Genomic DNA, 17,685 nt, shown 5'->3' on the forward strand with positions numbered 1-17,685 from the left:
CAGACAGAGCAAGCAAAGGTAACAAAGATTTCAATACCACTCTCCCTTGGAAGTATATATGCATATATGTTTTAACCTATTACTTTTCTATCAAATAATGAATACTTAGCCAAATCTCATCATACTAGCAAAATTGTTATGTGTTCTATTAATAAAAATACAAAATACAGATAAGATTAGGAAGACATTAAAAACAAAGCCTACTTTTGTGAGAAATCCTTGAGATCCTGCAAAATAGTAACTTTTAATGGAGCCTGTCGCTTGATGTAGATCTTGGGGAGTGGGACACACACCTCCAGCAGCCGGATTGGAGAGTAGCTGAGAAGGGAATACAACAGCTTGTAACAAGAGCCACACCACACAGCACCAGTTCTACACCATACTGAGGTTTGAGGCCCTTATAGAAAAAGGGCACTGTCAATGTGTCCAGGGCTTTAGCTACTTTCAGCAGGAATAACACTGTTCATTCTCCTAGGCAAGAAGTAAAATCACAAATCATACTGCAAAATCAAAATTTGGAAAGCATGTGGAATTAGATAGGGAAAAGGATTTCCCTTCTGTATCATGAACAGGAACCATCCACTCTTGGAACACTGCCCACCACAGCAAGGACAGTGATGCCACCCACAAAGCCCTCTGCAAGCCAGCACACAATCCTGCCCTTGTGGTTTTGGTACAGTTATGCTATCCCATGCTATACTCACAGTGAAGGACAGAACTGATGAATCCTTACTAGAGCCACATGCTTCATACAGTACCAGAGAAAGAAGGAAGTTTTTAGCAGTGGAACTCACCTGAAAGATGCCACCATCTGATTATAGGAGAAATACTGGTGATAGTCGTGGTGAATGGAATGCCCACAGGGCTCTGCGTTGGCCCTTCGAGTGTACTGGTACCCATAGAACCTCAGCTCAAGGTATTTAGCAAAAGACATAGACCAAGAGTCATTGGAAAGGGGAACAACTGGTGTCACCTGAAAAATTGAAAGGCAAGCATCTAAATTTCATCCTTCAAACAAGATTAAGGAGAGGATTATCCAGGCAGCAATCTAGTATTCCTAGCACCCGAAACAACCATGACCCTGAAACATACTTAACAACAAAGATAGCATTTATGCATAGCTAAGGCCAGCACATAGTTAAAATAGATCTGTTAAATAACTGCTAACTGATGATGAAAGATGCTAAGCTGGGGGAGTCCAAACATACTGCTGATGGAAGCTTATTTCTGGGATGCTATTTCTCTGTCTAGAGTCCATTTCCAGCAACCCAGTCAGCAGCAGGGCCATATCACATACTTTCCCCTGGTGATTCTACAGCTACAAATGCTTTGGTACTGCTCTGCAGTGCATTTCAACTTCAGAAGTGCTTCCAAGCTTAGAGCAGACACTTTACACACACTTAACCTCAACCACATAAGTGTTTACATGAGCACACAAAAATAAAAGGTTACAGAGCAGCTGTATACACAGCAACACAGGGCTTGCTGTCAGCAACTGCGTCAGCCTCCTGCAGGCATCTGTACATCCAACACCCACGTCTAAGGCAGCCTAAGTAGGTGACCTGAGTCATCCATATGTGTAATTCACATGTTTTGCATTTCAGGTACTGCATTAATCTTTTTTCATTATGTTTTATTCTCATCTCTTTGAAGGCTCCTCATGTTTAGCTAGACATGAATATCCAGTTAGCAATGTTTTCTTAGCTAAATTAAAGAACAAGTTCCAGATAATACACAACCTGACTATCTTGTGGGCTTTTTAAAGCAATTTAATATTTCTCTAATGAAGATGTTACTTTCTAATGACTACTAAAGGAACTCCAGACATCACATTGACGCAATGTAGGCTGTTCAGTCCACAGCAGATCAAAGAACAGCAAGTGGCTTCAGCCAATTACTATGCCAGTAGGTCTTGGTGTCTGCCCTTTCCCATATGCTCATAAAGATTCACTGCAAGGGACCATACTCTTCACCTCTAAGTGAGCAACTACATTTTTTCTGCTTAGATCTATCCTCTCAGAGTCAGCTTTGACACTTTCTAACAAGACTACCTCACACAAGATTTTTCACCCTCAAGGATCCCAGTTCTAAATGAGGAATTTGTAGGTAACATGAGAACACTTGTACCAGTAACAGGTTTTCTGCCAGTTTAGCCATAGCTCCAGGCGTGAGCACTTTCTCAAAATGCTGCCTTTCCATACAAAGCCAGTCACAACAAGAACACTAAACTGGAATAGCAATGATTGTGAAGTCCACATGCTTACCTGTTTGCACAGTCTGCACCAGGAGTAAGTAAGGATGGTGTGCTGGTACCCAGGCACGGGGGAGTCCAGCTCCTTCAACACAATCTGCACACAGCCCTGCCCGTGAACAAAGCGACGGATGTGGTGCACCATTGGTGTTTCACAGAACATGCTGGGGCATTGGTAGGAAGGTCTTACAGAGAGAAACAGAAACATCTATGAATGATCATGCACCAGGCACTGCTGAAGAACTGATTCAACAGATCTAACATGACTTTTAATATCCTGGAAGTATTTATCTTCACTGTAAAAGAGTTGTTTAAGCCTGTAGTGAAGGCTGTATCTGCAGAGCAATTTAGAAGGAGCATGTAGTGAAGTTGCATCAACAGTAACGGCTGTGTGTGTCCCAAAAGCAGTGACTGGATACTGGTTGCTATCACCTTTTCACAATGAATCACTTTCTACCAATATATTCTGTATAAGGATCAAGGCACCTGTGGAAGCCCTTGGCACTAAATTAAAACACTGCTTTGGCAGTGTAACCAAGCAAATACTACCAAGGACAAAGATGTGACAAAGAGCCTTAAAATGACAATGTTTCAGCTCCTGAAGGAAAAGGTAAGCAACACACTACCATAAAACATCTTTGAACAGCAAAACCCATGACCTTTCTTTGGAAGTTTTTTTTTTTTAAGTCACAGAAAAAAGACTAATACTAGAAAAATAAAAGCTGAATTGTTGAGGTACTAAAGTCAGATAAGATTCTTCAAAACCAGAGAGCGTGAAAAAGCTCAGATTCTCCTTGCTCATGTGAAAAAAAAAAAAAAGAATTTTAATTATTGAAACTATGGAGATTGAGAAGCATTCACTTTAGCAGACACTACCCTAATGAGCAGAGAGAAGCAGGAATTTAAAAGAGGGCAGCTAAGCTCCTTCTCACTGATCACCACAAGGGAAAATACTTGTTTCTCCAGAAGGCTGAACACTGAGAGCCTTCTGCTAACTGCAAGTGGCCAATGCAGAGAACAGAGTAAGCTTGTCTTTTGAGCAGGTTACCCATCCAGCTTCACAGCCTGCTGAGACTCTGCACAGGGTTGTGACAGCACCAGTTATTACAGAAACATAACAACTTACACCTCTGTGAGATGAAATAAATGACACAGTACTTTTCCAGGGCTCAAAGCGTTCTGGACCATTCACATTGGCCACTGTGCACATATGACAAAGTCTTACTCTGAGACACTAAATGAGTAGTGTCAGCCAACACTTGTATGAACTTTCAAAGAGGAACCTCAGAAAATTGTGACCAGAACAGTTGCTTGTCTTGAAAACCAGACAGTTGGAATACATGCGGCTCTTCATTTGGCCCTTAAACCCTAATTGCTACAGAAAGGGCTATGTGAACACATTTGCCTTTATAAACTTATAAACTTTGTTTCATAATCTGTTTCACTTCCTCATGAAAGGGAAGAATGACAGGGCCAAAATAGGAAAGCAATGGATGTATTTGCTTGTAACAAGTGAGCATGAGGTAAGTAGAATAAATTCCTCCTTACCTGAAACAGTAGCGCTCCAGAAAAATCCCCAGAGTTAGGTCATTTTTCCCATAGAACTCCATAGTCACAATCCTAAAACACAAATAAAAGCTTTAGAGACTGGATGCCATCACCATTAGCTGTGCAATGGTCTTTAGGAGCACAGATCTACACCCACTCCTGGCTTGTTTACAGCCCTGGATAACTTCAAAGATTGTTTTTTCCACATGACTACCCTTCCTAGATCCCTGCTGTCAGGTCCCTGCTAATAATGAGATGAAAGTCCTACTAGAATAACTTTAAACTTGACATTTAAAAGTCCAATACAATTCAACTGCACTTCTGAAGATTATTTTCAAAAATATCTAGGCAGAGAAGTCTAAACATCTTTGGGCTTCGAGCACTAATGTTTAAACAACTACAAAAAAGGGTACATCCAGAACATGAAAAAAGCCTCAAGAAATCCTTATTCTTCTAGCACATTTAATAGCAACTTTAGTTTCCCCAGAACCTGAGCTGACCAAGCCATTTAAATTGTGTACCAGTTTAAGTGTCATAATTCAGATATCCCTAACAGCACTAAATTACATCCTCTCATTGTTGCTGCTTAGTGAGCATATCACCATCATCTTTGGTTCATTTCTAAGCTTTCACAGGAATTTCAGACCTTTCCCTGTAAGAGGGACATCTCTTTATTTTCACCTAAGTTAAATGATTAAAATGACCTAGGCTAATGATCAAACACCAAGACCTCTCCTGTTTAGCAGAGATAAAAGTGTGTCATAAGTTGCACACAATTAGCAAATTACAGCCCCTTAAGCTGGAAATAAAGCTCTTAATACTGATGACTATAGTATGAAAAAGATAGCAATATATTCCAATGTCACACTTGTAGATAATACAATCTACAAGTATGCCAAGATTCTCACAAGGTTCACTTTTGGTCTTGGACATTGTCCTGTGTCCATTTACACTAACTCTTCTCCTCAAGACTGCATGCAGTGCTCCCCACACAGAGACATTACTCTGCAGTGAAACGTCAACTCTGCCTTTGGTTTCAGGCTGGCCTTTCTCATTCATGCCTTGGGTATTCCAGAGGTTGTGCAATACTGCTGTAGATTCACCTGGCCATGCAAGACCAAAGGCTTTTGGCAAAAGTTCCTGTTACAGGATGAGCACAACCTACCAAGGAAAGCACAACCTCCTTAAAGAAATACTGCCATGAGGCAGGCACTGACTCTGACTTTGGGAAAGAAAGAATAGCAACTATCCAAGCTGTAGAGGAGTGGTTTTTATACCAGGGGCTAACACAGGCACTTGGAGCATTGCTGGACTGAGCAGAAGAGCTGCTGAAGAGAACACAGAGCCTCTGATGGTTTACTGGACTCAGGCAATCCACCTAGTAGAGAGAAAACAACTCATTCAGTAGTTACAGACACCTCCGTTCACACACAACTTCTGCTGACAAACTTCTATTCTAGTAATTTTATTCAAAGACAAGTATCTGCTTTCTCCTTTTGAACAGATGAACTTGGCATTATCTCCCAGCCTCAGGTAAACCTGTTCTATGTATAATTGCTAAGTGTCATTTTTAGAACAACATAACTCATAATAAAACCAATGAACATGCATGTGTTTCTGTGGAAATGAAGCCAAGAAAAAGAGAAAACACCAAAAGCCCCATGACAAACATCCAGTGTCTCTAGATTACTGTATGATGTAGGACATCTTGGATTCAAAACTCTGCCAATATATTATACTTCAGTTACTCATTCAGGCTATAGAAAGATTTCCATATTTCTATTCTCTGGGAAGAGATGTACCACACTGCTCTTGGAACAGAGCTGTTTTCCCTTCCACACCCTACAAAACTATGATGTTACAAAATACTTGTCTTTGATCACTGAGTAAATTTAAAACACCATCAGTCAGTCTGATCCAGAGCAAGGGCTACTCTTACAGTTTATAAAATTATGGCCTGTGAAGCTACAGAGATCTACATTTAAGTGCCAATTAAAAAGTGACTTCTGCTCATGAACACAAGGGCTGATTGGCTCAGGGACCAAAATGTTGACTGTTCCAACAGATCAATTCTGCTACTCTTGTTCATAGACATTTTTCTAAACAGCTCACAATTCAAGGAAGTCCCAAGATCTCCTTTTCCTCAGATATAAGTTGGTTACTTTCATGGCAGTTTTTGGTAAACTTTAAATATTTTTGTTACAAACACATACTCCCTTGCTTTGAAATCTCAAAGAAGATGCCTTTCCATTATGTGATTCTCACTTTTCTTCAGACTACCCAAACTTTTACAATGAAGCAAGTACTTCAATGTAATTACAGCCTACTGCTGTTTCCATAACATAAAGCCCTCTGAAAATGAAAGCACATTTCTGTAAATAACCAAATACAAGGAGCAAGGAAGTTCAGTTTAAGAAACTTCTTAAGGTTTGCTCCCTCTTCATGGACTCATTTTCAGAAACCAGTTAGGTACAGCCCAGCCATACAGGCAAAACTGATTCTGGGCTGACTTTGTGCATTTCTCAGAGACATTTTGCAGTCTTTTGTTCTGAATGATTGCAGCGTACCACAATCTAAAATGGAGTTATGACCCAGTCAACAAAAAAAAAAAAAAAAAAAAAAAAAAAAAAAAAAAAAAAACCAAAAAAAACATAATCAAACAGAAAGAAATGGACAAAAACATCCCCTCTGGTTTAATATGAGACCCTAGACCTTCGGTATACCATGAAAAACTGATGCAATTTGAGTTTTGAGCAGCACAACTCAATCTTACCTTATGAGACCATGAAGATTCACTCTGAGCCAGTCCTTTCTCCTCCTCTTCAGTTCTGCTCCCAGTTTTTCCAGTAGAGACACCAGACACATCCTTATTTTGGGCAAAAGGATCTGTGCTTTTCTGTAGTATCCTCCCTCCTCTGGCCCGATAGTCAGCCAGCATTCTGGCTAAGCTCTGGCTATCACGTAGGTGCTCTGCTATTCTAGTATTGACCAACTCATGAGAAGGTAAGACTTGGATAGCCTTGGCTTGGACACTCCCATTCCTCCCTTGTAGTCCAGAGAAATCCCGCAATAATTGCTTCTTCCTTCTGCTCTCCAACTCCTTGTATTCCTTATTGAGGAGAGGAGACCAATAAACTTGTTCGGGAAAGTATTCCCGGGCAGGGCACCTCATGCCTTTTTCAGTCAAAAGGAACGGCTCACGGAACGTCAGCACTGGGGAAATGCACAGGATGACATCTTTCAGCTCCTGCTTAAACGCTGCAGAGTAAGTTTTGAGACGATCCTCAGACGAAGTCACCTCTTCCGTGACATATAAACCCGTATCATCCTGGAGAGGGTCTCTGAAGACTCTCATGTGACTCTTGGATTCCTGTAAATCATCTGCCTGTGGAAGAGGCTCTAGTGCCTGGTTATCCAGAGTAGCCAAGTGCTGGTCCATGCCATGGAGGGGCAGTGGGGATGTTTCAGGTACTGCATGAGGTACAGAGCTGAGCACTGCAAATGGTGACTCCGCTTTGTGATGCTCTTGCTGCCTGGAGGACACCGTTTCCAGCTGGCTGTTCTCTTCGTCACCTCTGTCAAATACACCCCTTGGTTCAGGCAAACTGACCTCATCAGAGGACACTGATTCAGAGATTACAGGCAGCTTTTCAGAGGGCAGTTCAATGTCTTTGACTGCTGTGCTGAAGTCCTCACCATTGAAGAGGTTCTGTTGTTCATTTTCATCTCCTGGCCCCTCAATAAGGGAATGAAAGGAAGTGTTTTTGGTGAGAGTAGGGGGCATGGCAAACTCATCCATAAGAAATGAGATTTCCAGCTGGGAATGATAAGCCACACAGACCATGAAGATCAGGATCTCCTTCACACGAGCCAGCTCGTACTCTGCAGCACCACACAACTTGATAGTGCAACCCAGGTGCTGGGGACAGCCTTCAAAGAACATCAGGGGTTTTGTCTGATCTAGAAATAAAACATGGGAGTTAGGATGACAACTACAGTTAATCTGCTTTTAGATACCTCACACACCCAAGAGACTGCAAAGGAGACTAAGAGCAAGTAACATTAGTAGCTGCAGAAATTCACATTACTGCACTGAAATAACTTATTTTCGCAAGAAAAAAAGGCATTGGGTATAAATCTTCTCCTGTTTTATAAAACCAGCCAGCATAAAGTCAAAGTGAAGGCCATATGGAACATCCTGACCTAAACACAGTATTCTAACAACACTGTAGACTCTGCACCAGTGGGCAAAAGAATGACTTCCCTTCCAGGCACATTTGTTCACCCTTACAAATCAAAAGCCTATGACATTCTGTGACATTCTGAGGGCAATTAAAGGCTGAAAAGGGCAATGAGGAAGTTCAAGGACAGATTTGATTGAACTTGGAGCAACTTGGTCTAGTGGAAGGTCTAGTTCCTGCCATGGCAGAGAAGTTAGAACTAAATCATTTTTAAGGCCCCTTTCAACTGAAACCTTTCTATGATTCTATGAAGAGATGCAAAGACTGCATCTCCACAAAGGTCTGCATCCACAGCATTTATGTGTGCCAGCACCACTGGTAACCTGTCAAGCAGCATTTCTTCCTTCCTTTGTACACTCCCACTGCCTAGGAGAGTTACAGAGAAAAAGGAACCTTTCTTAAAGGTGCACAAGGACCGGACATGGGGAAGTGTGCACAACTTGCAACAAGGCAAATTTTGATTTGATTTGTTAAAGTAAGACCAGATAATCTTTTGAAGTCCCTTCCAACACAGGCTGTTCTATGATTCTCTTACTTTAATGCAGAAAAATTCTTTTTACAGTGAGGATGGTGCCCAGACAGACTACAAAATCTCCACTCTGCAATATTTTCAAGAGTTGGCTGACAAAACCCTAAGAAATCTGATACTGTATTGAAATTAATCCTTCCTGTTTTGAACAGGAAGTTGGACTAGACAAACTACAGCATGTGGGAAGAGAAAAAACAGCTTGGAAGAAAGAAATCAGTCTAATTAAAATCTTTAGAGTGTTTTTTCTTAGTAAGATCATACTTTACACAGGCAGTTCACTGTAGTTACAAGAAGTAACAGAAATAAAATGAGTAGAATGATACATGATCATAACAGTTCAAATCTATTTAAAAAGGAGCAAAGCATTCATCCTTTCACACACATAGGCTAAGGCACATCAAGTTTTACTCACCATTAGGCAACTGAAAAACTTGCATATAAAATTTATGACAGGTCCCCAGCTGTGGTTTGGTCAACAGTTGATCCATTGACATCACTAAGTCTCCCTGGGTCATCCGGCTTACCCGGTCTAACACTTGCTGTGAAATTGGAAAGAGCAGTAAGAATCTGCAATGCAAAGAGGACACTGGCATCCTTATCTTCCTCTTAACAAATCTAAACCAGAGCAATCCATAAAACTTCTCATTGAGATGCAAACTCTGAGTTAAACCCAGGCCCACAAACCCGTATCCCAATATATAAAAACCCTAGAAACACAGTTGGATAAATAATTCTGTTGAGATTGTACCCTGCCTAGAACTTCTCACTTGACTAGATCCAGATACCTCCAGCAGGTGCAGTGCAGTCAGCATAATGCTGGCTCTGCCAGGAGCTCAGCCAACTCCCACAGCTACTCTGTTTGGCTGTCTGTACCCTGCCTCACAGGGACAGAGGCTCTCTGACAATAGCCGAGGACCCACACATGATTTGCTATAAATGGATATCAAAGTCAACTAGAAGTAAACCAGGGTACAAGGACCCATCAAACAAGGACATGGCACAATAGCTGTGAAAAGCTGAGGAAACAGTAACTCTCCAGATTCACCTGTCTTACCTTCTTGGAAGAGAACATTTGGTTAGAGAAGAAAATAAGACAACTCTTGGCTTTGTCCAGGGAGTTTGCTACAAGGAGTCATTAGAAATCTAACACAAGGCCAAGTCTAACTCTGCTCAGAAATGCTCACCGGCTTGACATTGATGACCAGAGTGATTCCATGCTCTAAGAGCATGTCCTGGGCAATTCTGGACACAGTCTTCTCAACAAGGACCAAATTGGGCTGGACATCAACTATCCGCTGCACGTAGTTCTTCAAGAACTCCCTTTCCTGCAGACAGGAACAAAGTATAGCACTGAACTACTGCAAAACCATCTGGAAAATAAACCCACTTTAATGCTTAATTTCACTTTTCACTTCATTTACATACTGTCCTTTCCTATAAAACAGGGAAAACAGCTATCCAGAAAACACCATCAATAGTCTATTGCGAACATTTTCCTACTCCCACAGCACAAGACTAGTTTATCAATAGTATCTCATAAGCATTTCATAAAGAAGAGGTGTGTGTACTTCAGTGTTTTCATATTTAACGCACATCCATACTCAGAGGGGCAGGGCACCTGTTCCAAAGTGACATTTTCTAGTTGATCACTCCATTAGGTTGGTGGTTGTTTCATTTTTTCAAGCCTGACAAAAAATAACATGGGTGTGACCGAACCCTAACCTACATTAACTTTTCAAATATTCCTTCACACACCTTAAACCTTATCTAGCTCTAATAGTGTATAAGGAACTTACAGTTCAGAAGGTCTCAGTAAAAAGAAAAGTTTTCTAAAATCATGCATTGTGAGAATCAAAAGCTCATGTGTTCTCAGGACATGGAACTTGAGAACAAAAGCCCTCAGTGCAAGGCTACAGGTTTGTACTATATTTACTGCAGCAGCTCTCTTAGCTAGCTTACTAGAAGAGGAAAGTTCTTTCTTTTCTATGCAATCTCACTCATTGAACTTCACCTTACACACTGAAAAAAGCTTTCACTGGTCATGGTTTGGTTGGGGTTATTTTAACCAAGAACAAAAGCATACGCTCACCTGAAGTACTATAGGCTCTATGCAGGTAAACTTTGTTTCTTCTCGATAGAGGTACTCAATTGAGCATTTCAGCAGAAGAATTCTGGGATTTTTTAAGCAAGAGTTCATCTAAAAAAAGACACCAAAATAGTTAAAACAAAAATACAAATAGCTGGAGAGGAAGAAGTACACAAGAAAAAGAGACAGACTTCCCATGATTGGTCCCTGCTACCCCCACCTCCCTTTAAAGTGGCTCAGCTATCCCCCCCTGCAGACCCAACTACACATTCTCCCTTCTTCTGAAGTTGTTACACCCAGTTGTTGGAATTTCACAGGTACTGTCCATAAGCAGGCAATGCTAGAGAGGATTTCCAGTCCCTGCTAAGAGCCCCAAAGTCTTGAAACACTTGATTCATGCAGTTCTACCTTGCCCTCCTGCCTTAAAGATCCATTTTACTATACTATTGTAAGTCAGAACCACAAATGCCTTTTTCTGCCTAAAAGTTGGAATAATTATTAGATGCCTCATGGTGTGGCAGGGATGGAAAGTTTTTTCTATACATGCATGAGGAGAGTTGCTCCCCCAAAATCTCTGGGTCAGAAAACAAAACAGCTTGGAAAATAAATGCTTTAAAAGTCATTATTTTTGGGGGCTCAGAGCAGAGAAAACCCACAAACCTCCAAGGTGGTGGTGAGAGAAACTTCCTGGCACAAAAAGCAAGTCAGAGCACCCTTGTTTCCACAGCACGCATTACAGTAAGATTAATCAAGCTGCATTACCTTTTTGTGTGCAACATTCTTAGTGCAAACAAATCCATTCACCACCATGGAGTCAAATTTCTTTCCACCAGGGATCTAACAAAGCAAAGAACATTTTTAGAACTGTCATACACTCCCACATCTTGTAGTGCAGTAAAGCTAATACACAGAATACCTCTTGTAGGTGATGTACAAACTTCAGCTACACCCTCAATTACCAGATGAAAGATCAGATACAGTCATGTTGGACACATAAGTCTTTCCTTTTAAAATCTGACAAACTTAGGACAACATGAAAACTAGTACTGGGTTCTAGGATTTCTACACCCTCCCAAGAGATGCTTATTTGTTAAACCAGTTTACTTCAGCACATGACAAGGGAACCTAATTTGGATAGGCCATGAGAAGCACATAGCTTTGCACATGCTATTTCTATTAACAACAAAAAAATTGTAAGCAAAGAGAGGAAAAAATATAAAATAAAGAAAGAAAAACAAAAACTCTCTACCTACCAATTGAACACATCAAACAGTTGACTGGTGTGCCTGCAATCTCAGGCACAGGCAATCTCAGGCATAATAAGCGGCATGGAACAGTTTTCTGAATAATATGTTTCAGAGGACATTCATATTACCAGCATGTGAAAATAGCAGAAGCTATGAAGAGCTTTCAGCTCTGAACAACTGTTCTTTGAACTGGAATTTCAGAAGATGCAGGAACAAGTGGTGCTGCCTGAAGAGATGCCACAGAACTACCACCAGAATCACAAGGCTCTCCTCAAATCTCATATGGCTTTCAAACAAGAGTACTGCTAGGTGAATTTGGCCAAAGAAAACTAAGCCCAAATCTTCAGTCCTCAGTCACACTAACTCCTTGGATGCTATTTTCACATCAGACTCTCAGAAGGAAGTTTGCATGCCAGAACTCCAGACTTACAGTTCAACAGTGTCAACACTGGGCCATCTGGCAGAACTGGATACACCATTCCCTAACAATTAAGTTTTGCTCTTGAAGAAAGTCATCGTACTTGGCATGGGAGGAGTTGAACACTCCATTGGATAGGTACAGGGCAACAGACTGCAGCACCATGTCCTGCAAGCTACTTATCCAGCATATGACATATCTCCAATTCAAGAGCAAAACAAGCAGAAACCAAAAAATGAAACAAGTAACTACAGAGGTGTTACTCTTCTACCTTCTGCAGCCCACAGCCTGAGAGAAGAGGTCACCCCAGCGCATTAAAGCACTTTTCTCATCATGCCAAGTTCCCTCTGTGTAACTTTTTCCAGAACCCCACCTCATCCAAAGGCCAAGCGATCCAATTACAGTACTGAATATGCTGGGGGCAGTGGAAAGGGGACTATTCTCTTCAAACAAGGTGTACTGCCAACAGCTGCACCCTTTTGTTTCCCCACATCCACTGCTTGAAACTTACTTTTTTGATGTGGACAAACTGGCGGATATCCATGTCATCATCTCTCTTCTTGACATCCGGCCGTACCGTCTGAACTACCTGGCAGACCACGGGTACAATAATGTCCCTCCAGGACAGTGACAGAGACTCATTGTAGAGAAGCTGCTGAAGCAGTGCCATCATGTGGTTGTGATTAGCAGACCTACAAAAAAGGCAAAATAAATAGATTTCTCATTTAAAAAATATTAAAATACAGTGCAGTGATTAGCTGAAGTAAATTTCTAAACATTTACAATGCAGAAGTCCTCCGAAGGAACAGTTGCCTAGAATGTTCTACAGTCAGCTTTGGTCCTGTACTTTCTATATAAGCATCAAAAGATAAAAAAACAACAAAAATATATGTAAAAACATTGCTTTCTTAATGCAAATTATTTCCTTGTATTGCCTACTGTAGCTCAAGTCCCACTGAAAGCTGGTGGAATAGAGGGGCTTCAGAAATTGCTACACAAGATTTGCAAATTCCTTTTTCTACATGTTTCTTACAGCAGCCTTTCCATGGCTTGTTTCTCCCCATTCTCTTCTCTCAGCAGATCCAGATTGCTGTGGTGCCAGCCTAGGGGCGTGAATAAGAGCTCTTTGGACTTCTCCTCCACCCTCCTGTTGAATAACGACTCTGCAAAACAAAAGTTGTTAATGTAAGGTCACAGCTGAATGCTTGTGTCTTTCTGAAAGGCTGCTTCAAAAAGGAAAGAATTTACTAAGACGTAAGTCCTAGTAAGTACTGAGTTTAAGGTAGTGTCATGGTCCTCAGTATGAGGGGAACTGACACTTTCAATTACTATATTGTGTAGTAACTCCTTAGAACTGTTCTCTGTTTTGCAGTACCAAAATTAGAGGTTACTTAAGCACAGTCTGTGCTTTGAAAGAGTTACTAGGTTATTTCCTGCACGGTTATTATGATATTATAGAGGCAAATTATAAACTTCCATGTTGGCTGACGATATTATAAGTCATTTATACTAGTAATGTATAAATGTTCATCAAGCAAGTATGTAAGCCTTCAGAGATCAAGCTTAAAACTCCTCAGTGTTAAGCAAAATCTTTAGACAATAGCAAACCAAGGAGGACAACTGAAGAAAAAGTCTCCTGAAAAATAACAACTAACTTCTTCCAGATGCTTCATGTACAAAATTAGCTGTGTAGAAAATTAATAGAACCTACATTGATTTCCTCCTTCCTTCTGCAAAAGCTCAGCTAAAAACTAAACACCAGTTTAATCCAAGACTTTATTTTTCAGGCTAGACAGACACTGGGGTTTCTCCCTTATTTCCTCCTCTTCTGAGGGCACCAAAATCAATAGCATTAACTGGGAAGAAGAAAAAAGCCCACAAGTGCATCTGGCCATGATACCGGAAAGCACATGGGTTTAACAACTCATAAGTGCATGCAATGTCCTTTCATTTCAGAGGCAGTGACTATGGTGGTGATGACAAGAAACCCAGAAAGATTTAAGAGAAGAAGCTTTAAGCTACTCTGCAAAAGCAGTGCAATTAATTGTATCACATCTTCATTTGCTTGCACAGGAAATTAAAAATCAGTTACATAAATTTGTTGGTGTAGAAACTGTGAACAAACTTGCCACTTACACTCACTTTTTAAAAAAGTGAAAGCTTTTCATTGAGTCTTTTTGAAAGCAGGAATCTGAGAAGTGAAAGAAATTTAAGCTTGAAAGTGCATTCAAAAAATTCAAAGTATAGTTTATAAGTCAGTTTTGCCACAAATAAGCTCAGATTTACTGTCGAGTAAATATTTTGAAAGAGTCAGTGCTTTATTAGAGGAGTATTAAGGCATTTCCATCATTATATTAAAAAAACACACAACAGCAGCAATTGAAGTTTTTCCTTACCTTTAATAAAAGCGTCACTTATAGAGAACATCTGCTGCCCTCCGTTTTCAGGATTCAAGTACTCTGAAAGAAGAGAGAAGAGGGATATAGGTGGAGACCAAAAAAAAAAAAAAAAGACAGGTTACACTGGTGTGGCCATATAATTACAATGTACACGCCCACACCAGAAGAAGCAGCATTACTCATCCAAGTGTTTAGTCACCAATTTAGCAACAGCTTGGTGAGTGGTTAAGACAAGAATATCATCTCATTCTTGTTCTATCAAAAATTCTACCATGACAAGAAAACAGTGCTTACTAACGTGAAGAAACAAAACAAACAAAGTAGACGTGAGCCAAGACTGAACTAAGAGCACATTTTCCAACTGACATGGACCACCCTTTTCTAGACCTGAATACAAGTGTGTTAAGATGTGATCAGACACCATGGGAATGGCCTCCTCACTCGGGTCTAAAAATGCAGCTTCAGAAACCATTTTGGTCACCCACTCCATTGAACCATCTCAGACTGAGGAAGAGACCAGCCATAAGGTTTATCATATACAGTGCAGAAACAAGACAGTCTGCCTTTCAAGAGCTGAAAGTCTCAAGTCCAGAACAGGTCAAAGTGTTTTGAGAAATCCATGCTGACAGAGATGGACTCCCAGAAACAAAGCAGAGCAAGAGACAGATTACTATACATGTGGGCAATATAGTTAGAGCCTGGTGCTAAAAATGTCAAGGTTCTGGATTCAATCCCTGTATGCACCATTCACTTAGAGTTGGATTTGATGGGTCCCTTCTAACTCAGAACATTCTGTGAGATCTGTGAAATAGGTTGAAGCTCCACCTACTACCCTCATTTAGCTTGCTAGATCTTGATGCTTCATGCAGACAAAAAGCTTGTTTTCTCCAGAAGCCATTTGCTGTTGTGCCCTTAATTGGCTCCTCACTTATACAAAAAGGGATTCTATAATGAGAAAACAAGAGCAGTCGCCCAACTGCTTATACAGCACAACTACCTGAAGCCCAAAGCCAACTCTTTATCACCTTTCCTGACAATGCTCCAGACTCATCACAAACAGAACACAAAGCCAGGCTGCTTTCAGACACCAACAGAAAGCAACAGAAAGCTGACAGGACTTAAACAATCACAAGGCTCTGAGCAGCAGCACTCAGGAGACCCCTTTCATGTCACCATTTTAAATATCTGAGCTTGTTTGCAAGTTGATACTCAATAGAGGATAAGTGTACCAAAGAGAAGTTACAAGCCTCCTTCGTAGATTCCTGGTTATTTGAGTTTCTTTTCATGTCTTGCTTAGTTTTAGAGTTCAGCATTACAATAAATTACTGCTTGATAAAAGCTGGCCCACCCTCAGCATTCATTCACTCACTATCTAGAGAAAGCCACATCATGCTCTACTTACACAAGGGCATGTATACTAGCACCTCCATCCCTCTCCCTCTTGCAACAGCCTCAGGGCATCAGTTCTTACTGTAAACACACTTAAATTAGGTCTGGCACAGACCCCTGACTGGCAAACCAAAGCACAAGTTATCCCCAGCAGAAACCTAACCTTAGTTATGCTCTGGACAGACACAGGTAGCACCACCAAGTCCCTTCTAGATCTGTAATATCTAAGTTCTTCCGTCTAGGTGATCTTTAAGGTCCCTTACAAGCCAAACCACTCTATTATTCTTTTCAACACAACTTCAGCTCCCATAATTTCACTTCTAATTGGTTCCCAGGGGAAGTTTATGTCAAGGTAAGATACCATACCCCTTCTTAGCCCAGACAGATAACACACTCATAAGTGTGAGTCTGAGATGGTTTATGGTGGCAAATACGCACATTTCTTACCTCACATCATCCCTATATGCACCATGCTCCACTAAATGAGAAAGGGGGATGGGGGAATGTTCCTGTAGCTTATTTTATAACCTGAAAACCCAAGCACCTTCTCAAAAGAAGAACTAAAAGGGCTCCTGGGAACTGAGCCTTGGCAAGCAATATTAAAAAGGAATTGCATATGGTTACTCAAATCATCTTCTCTTTCCCCCTCCTAACTACTTTCAAGCATCAAAGATACCCAAAATACCTGATACCATGATCACAAATATCTGTCTGGAAGGATGTTTATAAAATAGAATTTTGCATGTTGTTAACTGAATCTCTACAAAAACAGCAACTAAACCCCATATATAAAATTTATCATGTAATCTCTTCTCCCAATTTAAATGCAGAAAATAATCTTACTTTGTTTCCCCTTCTGATACATACTATGTCTTCAAGCAGATGATACTATACATGAATCACTATTCTCAGCTAACTTGGAGTCACCCACATTTCATGGAAACACACCAGACATTAGTCAGCCTGTAACACCACAAGAAGTTCTGCCATTAGAGTATATACAAACAACTCTGTGCTAAATCACAGCTGGTGGATACATCATGGCCCTTGCTTCAAAGCAGCTGACCTCTGTGACCCTGGGAAATTGCATATTCCTAATCATTTGAGAAACCCACAAATTGTTTACATCAAAGCTGACCTGAACTTCCAACACTTGGTGTTTTCTATTGCCAGTTCTCTCCACAATGCAATTACTGGAATTTACACAGTCCTAAGGAAACTAAATTACAGCTTCAAAAGGAAGGTAGGATCTTCAGTTTCACTTCATTATTTCAAAGGAAATCAAGTCACTGTCACTCAGTCTAAGGACAAGAGGCAACTCCAACACAATCAGGCTAAGTAAGCGTGTCCATAACAGCCACAGGGAAGTTACTGATGCTTACAGTGGCAAACACTTCATGTCACTGATTAACCACAGAACTCTGTCCTTAAAATAACCATCCACACAAATGCTTAACTACCCAGTTTTGGCTGTCTAATCACTGTCATATTCTAGCATCTTAGATGGCATCTTTTCTTGAATATAGCCAGGATAATCAGAAAAACAAGGTGAAAATCTTCATATTAACTTTATTATA

The 17,685-nt window shown here is 40.6% G+C and overlaps 1 protein-coding gene across 7 annotated transcripts in view; it reads right to left on the reverse strand.

The window, feature by feature from the left end:
* PIKFYVE (phosphoinositide kinase, FYVE-type zinc finger containing) overlaps positions 1 to 17,685 on the reverse strand; it is a 63,676-nt gene that overhangs the window by 17,805 nt on the left and 28,186 nt on the right. For all 7 annotated transcript variants that reach the window (XM_063162272.1, XM_063162275.1, XM_063162274.1 and 4 more), the window contains 13 exons: positions 14,717 to 14,779; positions 13,354 to 13,483; positions 12,832 to 13,012; positions 11,418 to 11,492; positions 10,659 to 10,766; positions 9,754 to 9,894; positions 8,982 to 9,108; positions 6,573 to 7,759; positions 5,077 to 5,177; positions 3,800 to 3,871; positions 2,265 to 2,436; positions 795 to 973; positions 205 to 318 (listed from right to left, as the gene is read on the reverse strand). In XM_063162272.1, coding sequence (XP_063018342.1) covers positions 205 to 318; positions 795 to 973; positions 2,265 to 2,436; positions 3,800 to 3,871; positions 5,077 to 5,177; positions 6,573 to 7,759; positions 8,982 to 9,108; positions 9,754 to 9,894; positions 10,659 to 10,766; positions 11,418 to 11,492; positions 12,832 to 13,012; positions 13,354 to 13,483; positions 14,717 to 14,779 — 2,650 coding nt within the window. The remainder of the gene's footprint in view (positions 1 to 204; positions 319 to 794; positions 974 to 2,264; positions 2,437 to 3,799; positions 3,872 to 5,076; positions 5,178 to 6,572; positions 7,760 to 8,981; positions 9,109 to 9,753; positions 9,895 to 10,658; positions 10,767 to 11,417; positions 11,493 to 12,831; positions 13,013 to 13,353; positions 13,484 to 14,716; positions 14,780 to 17,685) is intronic.

This window comes from Melospiza melodia, chromosome 8, assembly GCF_035770615.1.
Source record: "Melospiza melodia melodia isolate bMelMel2 chromosome 8, bMelMel2.pri, whole genome shotgun sequence".
Lineage (NCBI taxonomy): Eukaryota > Metazoa > Chordata > Aves > Passeriformes > Passerellidae > Melospiza > Melospiza melodia.